Genomic DNA, 19693 nt, shown 5'->3' with positions numbered 1-19693 from the left:
GAGGGTGAGAAAACCTGGATTTGTGCTGGAAATGGCCCACCTGATGATCACTTTAGATAAGCTATTACCAGCTGGACAGTGGGGTGGGAAGAGGTATTTTTTCATATTCTCTGTGTATAAATAAAGTCTGCTGCAGTTTCCACGGCATGCATCCGATGAAGTGAGCTGTAGCTCACGAAAGCTTATGCTCAAATAAATTGGTTAGTCTCTAAGGTGCCACAAGTCCTCCTGTTCTTTTTGCGAATACAGACTAACACGGCTGTTACTCTGAAACCATATTTAACTTGAGCATTAATAAACTCATCAAATGAGACACTATAACGAAAGAAAAATCTATATACATCTATAAACATAGTGCATGTTAAAGGATTCAATGGTGGATGAATTACGACTGCCCCACACAGCAGAGAGATTCATCTTGCTGCTTTCTCCCCCTACACACAACTTTTAGCTATGGCACTGTCCGTTTAACTTTAGTGTTAAAAAAGGTGACAGTTGTGAGAGAGAGACTTCTTCAAATCATCAGACAACTGTCTCTGCTTCGTAAGACCAGCAGCACACTGGAGGAGGAAGGAAAGAGATGGCAGCTGATTTGAAAGCCCCATAACCTGCCCCCGGCTAAGGACTCTGAGTGGCTCACCAGGCCATACCCCCTAACACTTGCACCCTCGTGCAGTGGGGCTTGCCCTGCCGCCAGGGACTGTGCCAGGTTCAGGTTTCCTCGGTGATACTTGTGCCGCAATGTCACCACTGAGGAAGATCTTGGGCAGGATTAAAGGGCTCTCGTGGCCCCGGGTGTCTCCCTGGGCGGCCTGGGGCAGAGTGTGGGGCCGGGAGGGGGCGCTGATTGCATTGGGATCGGTTTACAGCTCGGCCGGGTCTGAGTTTGGGACAGCGGGGGGAGCCCCTTGTCTGGGGGCTTGGAGCTGTCTGGGGTCTGCCCCCCAGCTCATGTTCATGTCCGCTGTACTGCGGATGCAGCCCCCGGGCGATGGGGGAGGGGACTAGGGGGGGTTGCACTAGGGGGAAATTGTCCAAAACTTCCCCCTTTCTAAACACAAAGGCGAGGCCCCACCCTGGGCAGTTGGCTGCCGCTGATTGGCTCCCTGTGGGCCCGCTGGGGCGGAGGGGCGTGTCTGGGGCCAGGGGGATAAGCCGGGACTCGCTGCCGCTGGAGCCGCTGCTCGCTCGGACTCACCTGGCGGCAGGAGGAGGGAGCGAGCGGGCGGCCGGCCGAGGGCTGGACAGCGCCGGGCGCCGCTCACCGGGGAGATGCTGCGGGATCGGACTCTCCGGCTGCAGTATGGGAGCCGCATGGAGGCGGTGTGTGTGCTGGGCACCCGGATCTCCGCCGACGTGTACGGGTGAGTGTCGGCCCCCTGGGCAGCCCCCGGGCACCTGCCCCTGCCGCACTCCCCCCCGCCACTGTGCCCCCGGCACCCGGGCACCTGCCCCTGCCGCACCCCCCCCCGCCACTGTGCCCCGGGCACCCTGCCCCTGCCGCACCCCCCCCCCCCCGCCACTGTGTCCCCGGCACCTGGGCACCCTGCCCCTGCTGCACCCCCCCACACTGTGCCCTGGGCACCCTGCCCCTGCCGCACCCCCCCCCCGCCACTGTGTCCCCGGCACCTGGGCACCCTGCCCCTGCTGCACCCCCCCACACTGTGCCCTGGGCACCCTGCCGCACCCCCCCACTGTGCCCCCGGCACCCGGGCACCCTGCCCCTGCCGCACCCCCCCCCACTGTGCCCCGGGCACCCTGCCCCTGCCGCACCCCCCCCCACTGTGCCCTGGGCACCCTGCCGCACCCCCCCCCACTGTGCCCCCAGCACCCGGGCACCCTGCCCCTGCCGCACCCCCCCCACTGTGCCCCGGGCACCCTGCCGCACCCCCCCCCACTGTGCCCCCGGCACCCGGGCACCCTGCCGCACCCCCCCCCACTGTGCCCCCGGCACCCGGGCACCCGGGCACCCTGCCGCACCCCCCCCCACTGTGCCCCCGGCACCCGGGCACCCTGCCCCTGCCGCACCCCCCCCCACTGTGCCCCCGGCACCCGGGCACCCTGCCCCTGCCGCACCCCCCCCCACTGTGCCCCCGGCACCCGGGCACCCTGCCCCTGCCGCACCCCCCCCACTGTGCCCCCGGCACCCGGGCACCCTGCCCCTGCCGCACCCCCCCCCCACTGTGCCCCCGGCACCCGGGCACCCTGCCCCTGCCGCACCCCCCCCCCACTGTGCCCCCGGCACCCGGGCACCCTGCCCCTGCCGCACCCCCCCCCCACTGTGCCCCCGGCACCCGGGCACCCTGCCCCTGCCGCACCCCCCCCCCACTGTGCCCCCGGCACCCGGGCACCCTGCCCCTGCCGCACCCCCCCCCACTGTGCCCCCGGCACCCGGGCACCCTGCCCCTGCCGCACCCCACCCCACTGTGCCCCCGGCACCCGGGCACCCTGCCCCTGCCGCACCCCACCCCACTGTGCCCCCGGCACCCGGGCACCCTGCCCCTGCCGCACCCCACCCCACTGTGCCCCCGGCACCCGGGCACCCTGCCCCTGCCGCACCCCACCCCACTGTGCCCCCGGCACCCGGGCACCCTGCCCCTGCCGCACCCCCCCCCCACTGTGCCCCGGGCACCCTGCCCCTGCCGCACCCCCCCCCCACTGTGCCCCGGGCACCCTGCCCCTGCCGCACCCCCCCCCCACTGTGCCCCGGGCACCCTGCCCCTGCCGCACCCCCCCCCCACTGTGCCCCGGGCACCCTGCCCCTGCCGCACCCCCCCCCCCACTGTGCCCCGGGCACCCTGCCCCTGCCACACACCCCCCACTGTGCCCCGGGCACCCTGCCCCTGCCGCACCCCCCCCCCACTGTGCCCCGGGCACCCTGCCCCTGCCACACACCCCCCACTGTGCCCCCGGCACCCGGGCACCCTGCCCCTGCCGCACCCCCCACTGTGCCCCCGGCACCCGGGCACCCTGCCACTGCTGCACCTATCCCCCCCCATACTGCACCCCGACACTGAAGCACCCACCCACACACTGCCGCTGCAGCCTTCACTTGGCACCCTCTCACTGCTCCGTCTGCACCCTGGCACCTTTCACCTCCTTCCCTCCTGAACTCAGCCAGCACTTCCTGCTCCTCTGCAGCCAGGCATTATGTTTCCTTTGTAGGTGCCTGGTCTGTAATGCAGCCCCCCGCCCCCTTCTGCAGCTCACCTGCCCTCTTACGGGTTTCCCCACCCTGCCCCTTTGCACCCATCTCCCCTCCCCTAGGAAGCTCTTATTTAATGAGTGTGCTCACTTAAACAGTGCCTGGGGGATCAAAATCCAGCATTCAACTCCCAGGGAGAGGGGCATGTGGGTGTCAGTCACGGCCCCAGGAGCAGCGGGTGCAGGAGTCAGATTCAGTCCTGAGCCCTGGATTCCTGCACTTCTGATTTTATGGCTGCTTGTGTGGGGCAGGAGGTGGTGGAGTGGTTTGCCGGCTCCGGAGCAGGCCCAACCCAACCTTGCCAGGTCCCTGGGACTTTCGGTGTTGTACAAGTCTCTTCACTTGTACCTTAATGGCCATCGGAGATGCCTTGGGGGGTGAGATCTATGTCAACAGGGTGGTGGCTGGGGTTCTTTCTGGTAGAAAGTAAGTAGCAAGGCATCCAAAGATCACACACACACCCCTCTCCATGGAGCGCTCTGTTCCCACGGGTGTCACTGGCTGGTTGTGCTTGTTCCCCATTGTTAAACGGAGCTGTGTGCAGGGAACGCAATCTCTGCTTCCCTTTCCAGGACACTGACACCAGCCACTCCTTAGGTTGAATGTGGCTTAAGGAAACACAAGACTTTGACCTTGGCAACATTAAGGAAATTTGCACCTATGCAAACAGATTGATGCAGTTACCCCAAGGCAAAGTCTTTAACACAAACACGCTGCAGTCACCAAAGCAAACAGCGCTGGCATAAACGCCCTCTTTGTGCCAATGCAGGACGTCTCTACGAGAGGGTTGCATCACAGCAGTGACTTGCACTGATGGGCATTGCCTTAACCTAGGGACAGCCGTATTGTCCTGTCGGGGGAATCTCAAAGCCCTTCAAGTATTCATTAATACCCCCCCTCACAGCAGCTCCTAGCTCCTAGGGTATTAATGAATGAATTAATTAAATTTGTTAGTCTCTAAGGTGCCCCAAGTCCTCCTTTTCTTTTAGCTCTAATCTAGTGCTCTTCATCAGTGGATCTCAACACACTTTATAAAGGAGTTCGGTATCATTATCCCCGTTTCACAGATGATGAAATTGAGGTACAGGGAGGGGAAGTGACTTGTCCAAGGTCACACAGAAAGCTAACCGCAGACCTGAGAATAGAACCCAGGTCTCCTGATTCCCAGTCCAGTGTTCTGTCCGCTAGGTCACACTGCCTCCCTGAGGCCAGCGTTAATCCTCATTTGCCAATGGTTACGCTGAGGGGAGACCTCTCAGGCTGTCCAGTGCTTTCATTTACCTGGGTGCGGGCAATACACCACACTGTGCAGGAGCAGGCTAAAAAGACTTGTAGATGCTTTAAAGGTGTGCACTCAGCCAGCCTCAAATTTGTAATTATGGCAACAAAATTCAGATCCAGCAATCACTGACACCCCAGTGATTGGGGGTGGTTCAATATGGGATTTTGGGTTCAGCTCTTCAGCGTATAGGCAACGCCACAAAATTCAGATCTGGGGGGTCCAGGTTCTGTTCATTGCCTCTGAAGCTTCTGGTACTGGCCACTGTTGGAAGACACGACACTGGGCTAGCTGGACCATTGGTCAGACCCCGTATGGCCATTCTCATGTGTCCTCTCTGATGCATCCCCTGTCTGAGGATTGTGCCCTGCCTTTACAGGTGGATAGACTCAGTGATCTGAATGGTCCTCCATCCATAACATCTGTGATCCTTCTGGAATTCTGATGACTTTATTTATGAGTTACATATTATTTCTAGGAAGATGTCATGCAGCTGGTAGAGCTGCTCTGCAAAACTCCTGGTCAGCAGATGGTAATCTGGGAAGGGAATAAACATTTAGCTGTCACTTTCTAGTCCGTGAGATATATTGTCTATATTTTTAACAGCCAGCCATCAGCTATGAGCTCTCTTAATCCAATATAAACCACTGTTGTCATTGTAAACTCTTATTTACAGCTGATGGTGCTCCGTTGCTCTTTCAAACACAGCACTTTTCCTGGCCCTCTGCCTTGGTGCTGGCAAATAGTCCCTTAGGCTTTAAAAACTGGGCCCGTGTGAACCCAGGGGAAGCAGAGCTTTAAAGACTTGAGACCTTTTTGCATGAAGCAAAGCATCTGTGCTGGGCACCATCTGTGAATGGGTTAGATTTACAGACCCTTTGTGTGGACAGTGGAAATGCGATATTCTCTGTCAGAAATGGACCCATTGTGTCCTGAAATGATCAGGGGAAAATATGGTCCTACAGTAACGCTCTACATCACATTGTAAGCAGCTAGAGGATAATAGGGTGATAAATAATAGCCAGCACGGATTTGCCAAGAATAAATTATGCCAGACTTTCCTTTTCTGGTAGGGATACTGGCCTAGAGGAATGGGAGGAAGCAGTAAACATGATTTATCTCCACTTTAATAAGGCTTTTGGCTCAGTCCCGTGTGCAGTGTTGTTGTAGCCATGTTGGTTCCGGGATAGCTCTCTCCAACAGGGGTTGGTCCAATAAAGATGTTACCTCCCCCACCTTGTCTCTCACAGTCCCGTGTGATGTTCTTATAAGCACACTAGGGAAATACAGTCTAGATGAAACTACTATAAAGTGCGTGGACAGCTGGTTGAAAAACTCTACTCAAAGAGGAGTTGTCAATGGTTTGCTGCCAAACGGGGAGAACATATCTAATGGGGTCATAGAATATCAGCATTGGAAGGAACCTCAGGAGGTCATCTAGTGCAACCCTCTGCTCAAAGCAGAACCAGTCCCTAATTTTTGCCCCAGATCCCTAAATGGCCCCCTCAAGGATTGATCTCACAACCCTGAGTTTAGCAGGCTAATGCTCAAACCACTGAGCTCTCCCTCCCGCCCAGAGGTCTGTCCTGGATCTAGTACTGGTCAATATTTTTCCTTACGACTTGGATAATAGAGGGGAGAGTATGCTTCTGAAATGTACGGATGACCCTGAACTCGGAGGGGCTACTCGCACTTTGGAGGACAGGATCCAAAATCAAAAAAACCTTGATAAATAGTAGAATTGGTCAGAAATCAACAAGGTGAAATTCAATGAAGACCAGTGCAAAGTACTGTACTGGAAAGGGAAAAAACCAAACGCACAGCTACAAAATGGGGAATAACTGCCGAGGCAGTAACACTACTGCAAAGGACCTGGGGGTTCTAGTAGATCATAACGGGAATATGAGCCAGCAAGGCGATGCCGTTGCAAAAAGGCTAATAAGGGGGATGTATTAACAGGAGTGTTGTATGTAAGGCACAGGAGGTAACTGTTCCACTCTGTTCAGCACTGGTGAGGCCTCAGCTGGAGAACTGTGTCCGATTCTGGGCACTGCCCTTTAGGAAAGCTGTGGGCAAACTGGAGAGAGTCGAGAGGAGAGCGACAAGAATGATAACAGGTTTAGATCTATGAGGAAAGGTGAAAACCCTGGGCACATGTAGTCTTAAGAAAAGAAGACTGATAAGCCTTCAGGTATGGCTGTTCCAAAGAGGATGGTGATCAGTTGTTCCCCGTGGCCACTGAAGGTAGGCCAAGAAGTTAATGGGCTTAATCTACATCAAGAGATTTAGGTTAGATATTGGGAAAAGCATTCAAACTTTAAGGATACTTAAGCCCTGGAACAGGTTACCTAGAGAGGTTGTGGAATAGCCATCATTGGAGGTTTTCAAAAACAGGTTGGACAAACCCCTGTCAGGCAGGGCCGAATTAAGGCATAAACTAACTAAGCTACAGTTTAGGGCCTCACAATATGCGGGGCCTCTAAAAAAGAAAAACTGACTCTATTTCAAATGTTATCAAAATCAGTTGATAAATAAAGGAGATATGGGTGGGGGGGGAAGATTCTCTCTAAATATAGACATTTTCATTCAAATATGACAAAAATATACACATCAATACCCTTACCTGTCACTAATTGTTCATTATTGACAGGCGGGAGGTCAGGGCTGAGAAAAAATGATAATTGCTCTCGTAAAATCAGTATTTCTACGAATAAGTCTGCTATCGGTCTCCTAAGGCAGCATTTTGTTGGCCAGCTGCTGCTGGTAAAGTTCGGACTGTGCCTTCAGATCTTATTTCAACAAATAAATAATCTCACTGCTGATAAACCCAGGACTTGGCAACGGCAATGTCGTGAAACAATCCTGCCAAGCTCGTGCTCGTACGGGACTTGTCCGAGGAGTGACGTCACGTATCGCATCCCTCGTGGCGGGTAATAGCCAGAGGGGCGCCGTCTTTTGTTTACGGTCCAGCACACTCAGTCGTATAGTGCCTTCCCTCCTGTTTTTCTTCGTTTTTTAAGGGTCCGTGTGATCTTTCCTCTTCTGATCTGTTCCTACGGACAATTGTGTGTCTTAGTGCGCACGCCGCTTTCTGCTCCATGCGCTGTCTGTGCTTCACGGGATTGAGTTCGCAGGTGATCGTCTTATGGACTTGGGTCGAGTGGATTTTGAGGAGGATAAATTTGTGTTGGTTTCCCTCCGTCAGTTTCAGGAACCTTCACAGTAAATATCAGAGTGCTGACGAAAGAATAAATAAAAGGTTTGAGAGAAGTGAAGGAAGATATATATTCTGAGTACTTGGTGAGCAAGTTATTTCAAACTATGTGCATCTATGATTTATAGGCTGTTAAAGTCTATAATATTCATTATATTTGCTTGAATATAGGCTAGTTTTTCTCACTTTTTCAGTGCCTGTCTAGAGATTACCAGTTTCTTTTCTGGTAAATTCTTTTTCTTTCGCACATATAGCTTGTTGTCACTCTGTGTGCCTGAGGTGTTTACTCGAGATTAATTAGTGGTCCTGGGGGAGACAGAGGATAGAGAAGTGAATGCGAAGAGAGATCTCTGCCTAGAAAGTGCTGTGAGAAAAGCTACCTGCCCTAAGCATTCTGTGCATCAAAAGTGACAAACTCCATAGCTTATCATTCGAGGACATCATCAGTGATTTTGCTCTCCAAAAATCCTGACAGAAAATGTTTTCAATTTCAGTGTTAATATTAATGTGATGTGTAAACAGACATACTGCAGGTTGCTTCCATTAAGTAAGCTGATCTGTGTAACTGTAATTGCTTTTGTGTTCCTGTAGATATAAAGTTTTCATATCTACTAACTAAAAAATCATAGATGAAAATATGTTACTTTGAAACTATTTTATAATGCAAACAGGCATCTTGCAAGATGTGTTTTAGTTAAATGATTATTCTATTTTTACAAGTTCGCCTTTGTATATATGCAAATATAAAGCTTTCGTGTTTATATATTCAATGTCCTTTCTGTGAAAATAATACATTATTTTTACACTTGACATAGTTTAGGGCTTCAGAATGTCATAATCCGGCCCTGCCAGGGCTGGTCTAGGTATACGAGTGCATCCTAACGATTAATGGATTTGTTTTCCCCTTTGCAACACTCCATGAGGTGGGGGAAAACTATCAGGTGAGACTGAGTGACTTGCCCAGCATCACACAGGAAGTCTAAGGCTGAGCTGGGATATGAGCCCAAGTCTCCTACATCCCTGTCTGCTAGACCACACTACCCCATCGAGTAAAGTTGGCAGGAGCTGTGTGTGTGTGTGTGTGTGTTCACTGGGGTCTGAGGCTCTTTAAAAGATGCTAAAGAATGGGCTTGGGATCCTAGATACTGAGAGGATACTAAGGGGTTGGTTTGAATTCAGTCCATCACTACGCTGTTGAGAATTAAAAAAAGAAATACCAGCACTTTACTGTCCAGATCACAGGCGCTGACTCCGTGGGTGCTCCGGGGCTGCAGCACCCACGGGGGAAAAAATAGTGGGTGCTCAGCACCTACCACCAGCCCTGCTGATCAGCTCCCCCCCAGCCCTCCCACCTGCTGGCGCCCCCCCCAGATCACCACCTCCCCCTTCCTCCCAGCACCTCCTGCCTGCCTCAGATCAAGTGTTTAGCGGCATGCAGGAGGTGCTGGGGGTGGGGAGGAGTGAGGGCGGGGCATGCTCAGGGGACGGGGCAGAACGGAGATGGGAAGAGGTGGGGCAGGGATGGGGCCTGGGGCGGAGCGGGGGGTCGAGCACCCATAGGGAAAGTAGAATGTTGGCACATATGATCCAGATTCTGGTCTGAATGAAGTCAGCGGACGTTTTCTCATCCGCTGCAGAAGGCTGGGCCCTTTGGTTTCTAAAAGCTTTTCACACAGTAGCTCCCATGAAAGCTGATGAGCGGAACTTTGCTCTCATTTACAACCGCCCCAGCCCGCTCCTAGGCCATGTCCACACCTTGGAAATCGAGGGCGTCACCCCAGCGTGTAGCAGAATCCAGGCTGCTGGTTTTCACTCCCCCTGCAGTCTGCAGCATGCGCCCAGCCGCTCGCAGGGCTCACTTGCACCACTTCTCTTGGCAATGCTGCAAAGAGAGAATTTTTTTTTTTTTTTTTTTTTTTTGCACCACGGGGCACAATGGACTCGCTGCCGCTCTATTTCTGCTCCATTGGACATCCTGAGTCAGTGGGGAGAAAATAATCTGTTTGTCAGAGGAGGGAGTTTCTATAGCACTTTTGTCTATTGGGATTTTTACAAACCCATGGTCAAATGCGCATGGTGAATTTTAGGATTTGACTGGGGTTGGCAGCCCAAAGAAACCATCAATGCAAGCACCTTTCTAAAAAGGATACTCTTCTCCTTGCCTTTTCTCGCTTCTCTTTTGCATCTCTGTCTGCCCCTCCACATGGTATCGGCCGTCAGGTGAAACTGCCATGGGTTGTGTAGTATGTGTCTATTTCACGACCCAGACACATAACTGACGTTGTGGTTTAAAAAGAGAAAAAACAAAAGCTTTGTTGACAATACCACTCCCTCTAGTGAGAGCCTGGGGTGGGGATTTTCCCCTAAAATCCCTGAATGTAAATATTTACATCACCACAGACCAGGACCCCATTTTGCCCAGCACCTAGCACACACAGAACAGAAAGATGGTCTTTGCCTGAAAAACGGACAATCTCTGTGTCAAACAGGAGACAACAGGTGGATAGGAGGCTAGGCAGACAGGGTTTCTCCACAGAGTTCGAGGGGACTAGTCCAGTGAGCTGGATTTGGCCCAGGATGGAGGTTAAGGATCCGGCAGGTTCTTAAAACCTGTAGAGGGGCCAGTGTATGGGCAGAACAGTCTCTGCCCTGAATGTTTCTGAAAGGCATCATGCACCTCTAAGCTTGCTGAAGGCCCTGTAGCCTATTTACTTGGAATTTCCATACACAGCCTTCCTGGAGGCCACAACCTGGGTGTCCCGAGTCTCTGCCTGTCCCTTGGCGAGCCAGCGAGAGGGCTTTCTTGGTGAGCATTACAGAGGGATTCTGGCCTCCGGCGACTCTCAAGATAATGAAAACTCATTTGTTGAGGAGTTGGCACCGCCAGTAGCTAGCAGCTGGAGCTTCCTCTCCAAACTCTCACGCTGCTCAAGAAAGCATCGCCCCAGGGCTTCTGTAATTGCCAAATCACAGTGAGCCAGCTTTCAGTGCGCGGGCCTGCATTTGCATGTGACTTTCAAGGGCATAAAGGATCACTCACCTGTGCTACCTGTTTATGATACAGCTCGGGCACCAGGTGATGTTTTGTCAATTGTCACAGCCCTGTAGTTATAATATTAGGTTGTTTGGTGGGTTGTTTGGTTTTTTTAATATTTTTTTTAAAAAATCAAGCAAAATAGCAAAAAGGCCATTGCAGAGGGAAGACGGAGTGGGGAAGAAGAGTGAGGGTAGGTGAAGAGTTAGTGCTGGGGGGGCTTTTCAGTGTATAGGAGTTTGGGCAAATGACATTGATTTTTATGGCGACTCCAGGTCCTTGCTACAAGGACCAGGTTCTCAGGAGTGAAGATTCAGATGCTGGAAGTAATACGGGGGGGGGGGGGGCGGTTGGGAAGACGGTACTGACGTTGGGAGGAACCCTTAAAATGCTATTTTTCCTTGGAGTGTTTTCCAGGAATTTTCATGTCCTCGCTTGCCTTGATTCTAGTCTTTGGTGACGGGACACTCGGATCAACTCCGAGCGCAGAAATGGAAAGCTTCCCTTTGCACTGGTGGCACCAAACTCTGCTAGAAACTGGTGTTACTGTTAACTTGGCCTGCGCTGCACAAGAGTTAGCACTAGTATTCCTATACTGATGGCTGGAACTGGGGCAAAATCCCATGGTTAACGAGGCCTAAGCTGCTAAAGACCCCTTCCCTCTGCAGTTCCACCTTTGTGAGCACCTGCCCTTCCTGTTGTGCTGAACTCAGCTGGCCTCCGACTCTGCCCAAGGATCTAGAAATCTGCACCTGACCTGGTTGGTCTCTCTTACCGAGACTGACTGAATTTCCCCAGTAAATTGTAAATGGAAAAGAGATGTCCTCAAAGGGATGGTCCCAAGCTGAGACCTTTCCAACAGCAGAGCTTGCTGAGAAGGTCAGAAGGACGTGCTGAGGATTGACGGACAACTTCATGAACCAATCCCCTGCTCCTCTCCTGGACGAACCAAAAAATGTTCCTTATAGGGTATCGCGACTCAAAAGAAATGGTGTCAAGATGCTTAGCCCCAGTTCTTGCCGATCACCCAGGGCTCCTAGAGATGTGCAGGGCATCTGCTTGGGTTTTATGGTGTTGCCTCTTTCTTGGCAATGTCTGCTCTGTTGTAAGGCCTCACAAGGGGGTGGAGGAGGGGAGGGTCCGTGTCATTGGGGAGACAAGCTACCATTGCTGCTTGCAATGCACAGGGCTGAATGTGTCTGAAAGCAGAGAGGCTCCAGTTACTAGACATGAGCCACAGGATTAGTTGCTTTGGTAACTGTGAGTTTCTGGTTACTTGTTGTACCACCGTGGGCTGATCATAGGATTATTTCGCAGTGACCCGCAGCAGGCGAGGGATTACAACAAGACCCAGTACAGCTGTGGTCAAGCTTCATGCTCTCCTGCAGCAACAGGATGCGTGGTGCAAAATCTAATCCGCACGTCCCCCCAGGTTGGCTTTCTGAACATAACGGTCTCTGTATTAATGTTCGGAGCTAGTTTTTGGAAAGAGCCCATAATAACTGCACCTGGAAGCTTATGTTGCCAAAGCAATCAGCTCTTTGGTATTATGAAATCTGGCCCATTCACTTGCTAAGGGGATGGAAAGCCACAGTGCGGTCCGCAAACAAGACTTATTCTAGTAGAGGTGAAACCAAAAGCCCTGATTCAAACATGCACCCCCCCAGACATAGGAATTCATAACCCATATCCAGGTATCCTAGCTGCCCTGTGTCTTTGTAATGGGCTTGACCAAAACCCAGCGCCTGCACACCTAACACCTGGGAGGGGTTTACAGTCTGACCCAAGTCTGATCCAAATTTTGCAGCTGGCCCTTATTTCTCCAAGAGGCTGACCTACACCCCAGCCCCCATGCGTTTAGGAACAGGTGTTCAGAGTTTACATGTTCTTTTGTGAATTTTGTAGCCCTGACACATCTCGTTATAACAGATTCCAGGTCCCACTGAGCAGGGCGGCAGGTAGCATCTTGCAGAAACACCTCCGCCACACCTGTGTATATTGACTACCACTTACGATGGCGTAATTGATGTCGCTGAGGCGGGGTCAGAATATTCCACCCGACCAACATAAGTTTTGCTGACATAACTGGTAGTTTTCAGAGTAGCAGCCGTGTTAGTCTGTATCCGCAAAAAGAAAAGGAGGACTTGTGGCACCTTAGAGACTAACCAATTTATTTGAACATTAGCTTTCGTGAAGTGAGCTGTAGCTCACGAAAGCTTATGCTCAAATAAATTTGTTAGTCTCTAAGATGCCACAAGTCCTCCTTTTCTTATAACTGGTAGTGTGGACATGGCCAGTTTCCCAGACCTGAAGAAGAGCCCTGTGTAAACTCAAAGCTTATTTCTTTTGGGCCAATAACAGATATTACCTCACCCGCCTTGTCTTTCTAATGCAGGGAATGGTATTTTTGAAGTGTTGGCCCCTGGGGAAATAGTGTAGACTGGTTTGAGCTGGTTCAAGATGGCCAACAGACAAAGGAACTAGAACTGTCTAAAGCAACAGCCCTGACCTAGGGCCGGTCTCCAGGGTATATTTACACTGCAGTTAAAAACCCGCAGCTGGCCCATGCCTGCTGACTCAGGCTCGCGGGGCTCAGGACCCTGCAATGTGGGAGGGTCACAGAGCTCAGCTGCAACCGGAGCCCAGACGTCTACACTGCAACTGAACAGCCCCGTTAGCCCGAGGAAGCTGGCACTGGCCAGCCGCTGGTTTTTAACTGCAGTGTAGTCTAGACACACCTGAAATGACTCTCCCCCGTTGCCGGGTTTCAGAGCCTGGGCTTCAGCCTGAGTGGGAATGTCTACACTGCTATTTTCAGCTCCACAGTCCAAGCCCCACAAGCCTGAGTCAGTTGACCTGGGCCCTGAGATTCGGTGCTCCGGGTATTTCTTTGTGGTGTAGACGAACCTTCACACGCTCACTCCGAGAACTGACATGACTCTGTGACCAGAGACGGGCCCCGGGAGAGGATGTGAAATACTTTAAAACCTGCCAGAGTTTCCACCTGGAAGCTGGTGTGACAGGTGCTGCGACCCCATCTTTGGGGACCATCGTGTGAATTTAATGAACGGTTTATGTGTGACCATGTTCTACTCTGGGGGGGGAGGGGTCCTGCAGCTCCTCCAGGAGCTAAAATGGGGGGAGAGGGAGGATTGCCCTGGGACTGTAAACAGCTCCAGAGAAATTCCACCCTAGGCCATGCTTTGTGTAGACTGGTTAAAACTGGGTTTTCCAGTGACTGAGAGACAAAGGAAGGGGTTTTGCTGTAAAAGGTTGAGGACCCGGGTGTGCAGACCCAGCAAGGAGAGTGGGTCAGAGCCAAAGTCCCACTGTGACTCGGGTGCAAGCCCTGTCATTTCGCCGTGTGGAGTCAGAAGAGCTGCGTAGTGCAGTGTGGACGCTTAGCACAGCTGGGAGACCCAGGTCCAGCACTTGTTAGCCCAAGTCTACAATGTAGTGCAGATGCGCAAGTGCAGGCTTGGAAGTGAGTCTGCAAGCCCAGGTCCCAAAGACCCGGGTTTACACTGTCATTCTCACGTACCCGCAAGTTCTTAGGCTAGCTAGCCACCGGGTCTTAAGTCAAACTCGCAGGAAAAATAACCATGAAGCTATTTGCAAAGAAGGGTAAGCTATTTTTCCATTTATTGTGGCCACCCCGTCCAGCAAACCCTCTGCTGTTCGGAAACGTCTCCTGCCAAGAGAAGATGCCTCCCCTTAGCAAATAGCCCAATGCAAACATGCTACGTTTGATCCTGTATTTATTAGACTGAAAGGAAATTGAATCTGTCTCCACTGGTATCGCCCAGCTCTTAGATTGTTGCCCTTGGGTTATTTTAGCAATAGCGAGGATGAGGCAGCTATGCTGGGCATGTGAAGAGTTCCTACATGTCAGGATTCACCGGCATAAGCTGGGTTGACATGTGTCTGCTGCGATAAACCCGCCCACGACATTGACACACAGAGCGTTTTGCGGCTCAAGCTGGGCGTCTCACAGGTTCACCGCCGCCTACCCAGGACTGGTTGCATGAGGTGTTGGGGAGCAGGGAGGCTCTGTGCAGTTATGAGCCAGCTGCTTGACACACGAGCCCACTCATTACATGCCTGAAGGTGCAGGGGGCTGAGATCTGCACTCCCACGGGAGTCAGTGACAAGATCGGGCCCTATCTGAAATAACAGACAGCTCAACAGGTTCTGGGGGTTCCTGCTTCCAAGTGATAAGGTCAAACCCAATGTTGGTGTCCTGGATCTGATAGTGCAAGTCCTCCACCCCAGGACCTCCTGCAGGATCAGGCCCCTGACACGCAAAGTTTCTCCAGGGTTTGCTATAGTGTCTGTCAGCGTGGCATCCCAGTAAACTAGATCTGCTTGGTGAGGACCCTGGTGGCCATCACGAGTTTTCTCTGTTCCCCAGCGGAGAGGGCTCAGCTTGGGATGGTCCGACGTCTTCTGGAGCTCGTTCCGCAGCCAGCTGTGCCCCGCAACAGAGAACAGTTCGCGTCTGGGGCTTTCGTTTTGTCCTGGGCTTTGTGAGCCTGCTTTGTCCAGAGGACTGCAGAGGTCTTGGTGGAACGCAGACTGAAATGCGACCGCTGCTGGGAGCTAAGCGCTGACCCTCTGATGGTCTCCGAGATCAGGACATGGGCCCTGACCTGGCAATGGAAGCAGCCAGGCAGCCAGTGGAGGGATAGAGGGGCGATGAGCTTGCATCTCACTGACGAGCAGGCTGCTGCTTTCTGCATATGCTGGGGCCACCACGTTGCTGGCCCCTTCACACCCAGATGCAGCGAGTTGCAGTTAACCACACTAGAAGCAAGGAACATATGGGTCGTGCTGGGCTGATCCTTGTCAGGCAGGAAGAGTTGAAGTTTCCTAGCAAAGGCAGAGGTGGAAGGGGGCATTACGTTGCTATCCAGACTAAATGCGGAATTGAGTAGGTTCCCAAGGCTTAAAATAATGCACACGTCCTTATCTAGTGCTTTCCATCAGCTGATCTCAAAGCACTTTACAAAGGAGGTCAGTCTCATTATCCCCATTTTACAGGTGGGGAAACTGAGGCACAGGGTGAGAAGGGACTTGCCCAAGGTCACTCAGCAGGTCAGTAGCAGAGCTGGAAATGGAATCCAGGTTACCTGAGTCCCAATCTGTTCCTCTTGCCATTAGGCCACATTGCCTCTTAAACAGGGAGCAGATGCCCTCGATGGAAGGGCAGGACAACCACCTGGCTAGTTCTCCAAGCATTTCCTGATCCGCATCATTTCAGCCTTGCCAAAGCTGAGTTCGCGCCAGCTGCTCTACATCCAGGAGCTGATCTCCTGTAAGGACAGAGTCATCTTAGAAGAGGCAGGGATTGCATTGGCTGAGAACGAGCGATACAGCAGGGGGACATCAACAGAATGTGGCCAATCGCTAAGTCAGCTGGCCCATCACTACTTCCAGAGTCCTGTGGGGAGGGATGGCTGGCGCCAGGCAGAGCGCCTTCTACTCCTGCTACGTCACAGAGGCAGGCCAGCCGCACGCTGTGTTGAAAACAGCCGAGAGGTCTCGTTGTCTTAGGGTATGTCTACACTACGGAATAAGGTCGAATTTATAGAAGTCGGTTTTTTAGAAATCGGTTTTATATATTCGAGTGTGTGTGTCCCCACAGAAAATGCTCTAAGTGCATTAAGTGCATTAACTCGGCGGAGCGCTTCCACAGTTCTGAGGCTAGAGTCGACTTCCGGAGCGTTGCACTGTGGGTAGCTATCCCACAGTTCCCGCAGTCTCCGCTGCCCATTCGAATTCTGGGTTGAGATCCCAATGCCTGATGGGGCTAAAACATTGTCGCGGGTGGTTCTGGGTACATATCGTCAGGCCCCCGTTCCCTCCCTCCCTCCATGAAAGCAAGGGCAGACAATCGTTTCGCGCCTTTTTTCCTGAGTTACCTGTGCAGACGCCATACCACGGCAAGCATGGAGCCCGCTCAGGTAACCGTCACCCTATGTCTCCTGGGTGCTGGCAGACGCGGTACGGCATTGCTACACAGTAGCAGCAACCCCTTGCCTTGTGGCGGCAGACGGTACAGTACGACTGGTAGCCGTCCTCGTCGTGTCCGAGGTGCTCCTGGCCACGTCGGCTGGGAGCGCCTGGGCAGACATGGGCGCAGGGACTAAATTTGGAGTGACTTGACCAGGTCATTCTCTTCAGTCCTGCAGTCAGTCCTATTGAACCGTCTTATGGTGAGCGGGCAGGCGATACAGACTGCTAGCAGTCGTACTGTACCATCTTCTGCCGAGCAGCCATGAGATGTGGATGGCATGCAGTCCTTCTGCACCGTCTGCTGCCAGCCAAAGATGTAAAAGATAGATGGAGTGGATCAAAACAAGAAATAGACCAGATTTGTTTTGTACTCATTTGCTTCCCCCCCCCCCCGTCTAGGGGACTCATTCTTCTAGATCACACTGCAGTCACTCACAGAGAAGGTGCAGCGAGGTAAATCTAGCCATGTATCAATCAGAGGCCAGGCTAACCTTCTTGTTCCAATAAGGACAATAACTTAGGTGCACCATTTCTTATTGGAACCCTCCGTGAAGTCCTGCCTGAAATATTCCTTGATGTAAAGCCACCCCCTTTGTTGATTTTAGCTCCCTGAAGCCAACCCTGTAAGCCGTGTCCTCAGTCGCCCCTCCCGGCGTCAGAGCAACAGCAAACAATCGGGCATCTGAGAGTGCTGTCCAGAGCAGTCACAATGGAGCACTCTGATGGGGCTAAAACATTGTCGCGGGTGGTTCTGGGTACATATCGTCAGGCCCCCGTTCCCTCCTTCCCTCCGTGAAAGCAAGGGCAGACAATCATTTCGCGCCTTTTTTCCTGAGTTACCTGTGCAGACGCCATACCACGGCAAGCATGGAGCCCGCTCAGGTAACCGTCACCCTATGTCTCCTGGGTGCTGGCAGACGCGGTACGGCATTGCTGCACAGTAGCAGCAACCCATTGCCTTCTGGCAGCAGACGGTGCAATACGACTGGTAGTCGTCCTCGTCGTGTCCGAGGTGCTCCTGGCCACGTCGGCTGGGAGCGCCTGGGCAGACATGGGCGCAGGGACTAAATTTGGAGTGACTTGACCAGGTCATTCTCTTTAGTCCTGCAGTCAGTCCTATTGAACCGTCTTATGGTGAGCGGGCAGGCGATACGGACTGCTAGCAGTCGTACTGTACCATCTTCTGCCAGGCAGGCAAGAGATGAGGATTGCTAGCAGTCGTACTGTACCATCTTCTGCCAGGCAGGCAAGAGATGAGGATGGCTAGCAGTCGTACTGTACCATCTTGTGCCGAGCAGCCATGAGATGTGGATGGCATGCAGTCCTTCTGCACCGTCTGCTGCCAGCCAAAGATGTAAAAGATAGATGGAGTGGGTCAGAACAAGAAATAGACCAGATTTGTTTTGTACTCATTTGCCTCCTCCCCTGTCTAGGGGACTCATTCCTCTAGATCACACTGCAGTCACTCACAGAGAAGGTGCAGCGAGGTAAATCTAGCCATGTATCAATCAGAGGCCAGGCTAACCTCCTTGTTCCAATAAGAACGATAACTTAGGTGCACCATTTCTTATTGGAACCCTCCGTGAAGTCCTGCCTGAAATACTCCTTGATGTACAGGCACCCCCTTTGTTGATTTTAGCTCCCTGAAGCCAACCCTGTAAGCTGTGTCAGTCGCCCCTCCCTCCGTCAGAGCAACGGCAGACAATCGTTCCGCGCCTTTTTTCTGTGCGGACGCCATACCAAGGCAAGCATGGAGGCCGCTCAGCTCACTTTGGCAATTAGGAGCACATTAAACACCACACGCATTATCCAGCAGTATATGCAGCACCAGAACCTGGCAAAGCGATACCGGGCGAGGAGGCGACGTCAGCGCGGTCCCGTGAGTGATCAGGACATGGACACAGATTTCTCTGGAAGCATGGGCCCTGCCAATGCATGCATCATGGTGCTAATGGGGCAGGTTCATGCTGTGGAACGCCGATTCTGGGCTCGGGAAACAAGCACAGACTGGTGGGACCGCATAGTGTTGCAGGTCTGGGACGATTCCCGGTGGCTGCGAAACTTTCGCATGCGTAAGGGCACTTTCATGGAACTTTGTGACTTGCTTTCCCCTGCCCTGAGGCGCATGAATACCAAGATGAGAGCAGCCCTCACAGTTGAGAAGCGAGTGGCGATAGCCCTGTGGAAGCTTGCAACGCCAGACAGCTACCGGTCAGTCGGGAATCAATTTGGAGTGGGCAAATCTACTGTGGGGGCTGCTGTGATGCAAGTAGCCCACGCAATCAAAGATCTGCTGATATCAAGGGTAGTGACCCTGGGAAATGTGCAGGTCATAGTGGATGGCTTTGCTGCAATGGGATTCCCTAACTGTGGTGGGGCTATAGACGGAACCCATATCCCTATCTTGGCACCGGAGCACCAAGCCGGTGAGTACATAAACCGCAAGGGGTACTTTTCGATAGTGCTGCAAGCTCTGGTGGATCACAAGGGACGTTTCACCAACATCAACGTGGGATGGCCGGGAAAGGTGCATGATGCTCGCATCTTCAGGAACTCTGGTCTGTTTCAAAAGCTGCAGGAAGGGACTTAATTCCCAGACCAGACAATAACTGTTGGGGATGTTGAAATGCCTATATGTATCCTTGGGGACCCAGCCTACCCCTTAATGCCATGGCTCATGAAGCCGTACACAGGCAGCCTGGACAGTAGTCAGGAGCTGTTCAACTACAGGCTGAGCAAGTGCAGAATGGTGGTAGAATGTGCATTTGGACGTTTAAAGGCGCGCTGGCGCAGTTTACTGACTCGCTTAGACTTCAGCGAAACCAATATTCCCACTGTTATTGTGGAGCACACAGCAAGTAGTAATATCTGTGAGAGTAAGGGGGAGACGTTTATGGCGGGGTGGGAGGTTGAGGCAAATCGCCTGGCTGCTGGTTACGCGCAGCC

The 19693-nt window shown here is 52.9% G+C and overlaps 1 protein-coding gene across 1 annotated transcript in view; it reads left to right on the top strand.

Moving 5' to 3' along the window:
* Positions 1-1161: 1161 nt before the first annotated feature.
* LOC311532793 (protein-arginine deiminase type-2-like) overlaps positions 1162-19693 on the top strand; it is a 75003-nt gene continuing 56471 nt past the window's right edge. The window contains exon 1 of the mRNA XM_084651619.1: positions 1162-1364. Coding sequence (XP_084507745.1) covers positions 1273-1364 — 92 coding nt within the window. The 5' untranslated portion in view covers positions 1162-1272. The remainder of the gene's footprint in view (positions 1365-19693) is intronic.

The sequence above is a fragment of the Lepidochelys olivacea genome (assembly GCF_965140295.1).
Source record: "Lepidochelys olivacea isolate rLepOli2 genome assembly, chromosome: 18".
Lineage (NCBI taxonomy): Eukaryota > Metazoa > Chordata > Testudines > Cheloniidae > Lepidochelys > Lepidochelys olivacea.
The sequence above is the reverse complement of the archived record's forward strand: the minus strand, read 5'-3'. Positions and strand labels throughout refer to the sequence as shown.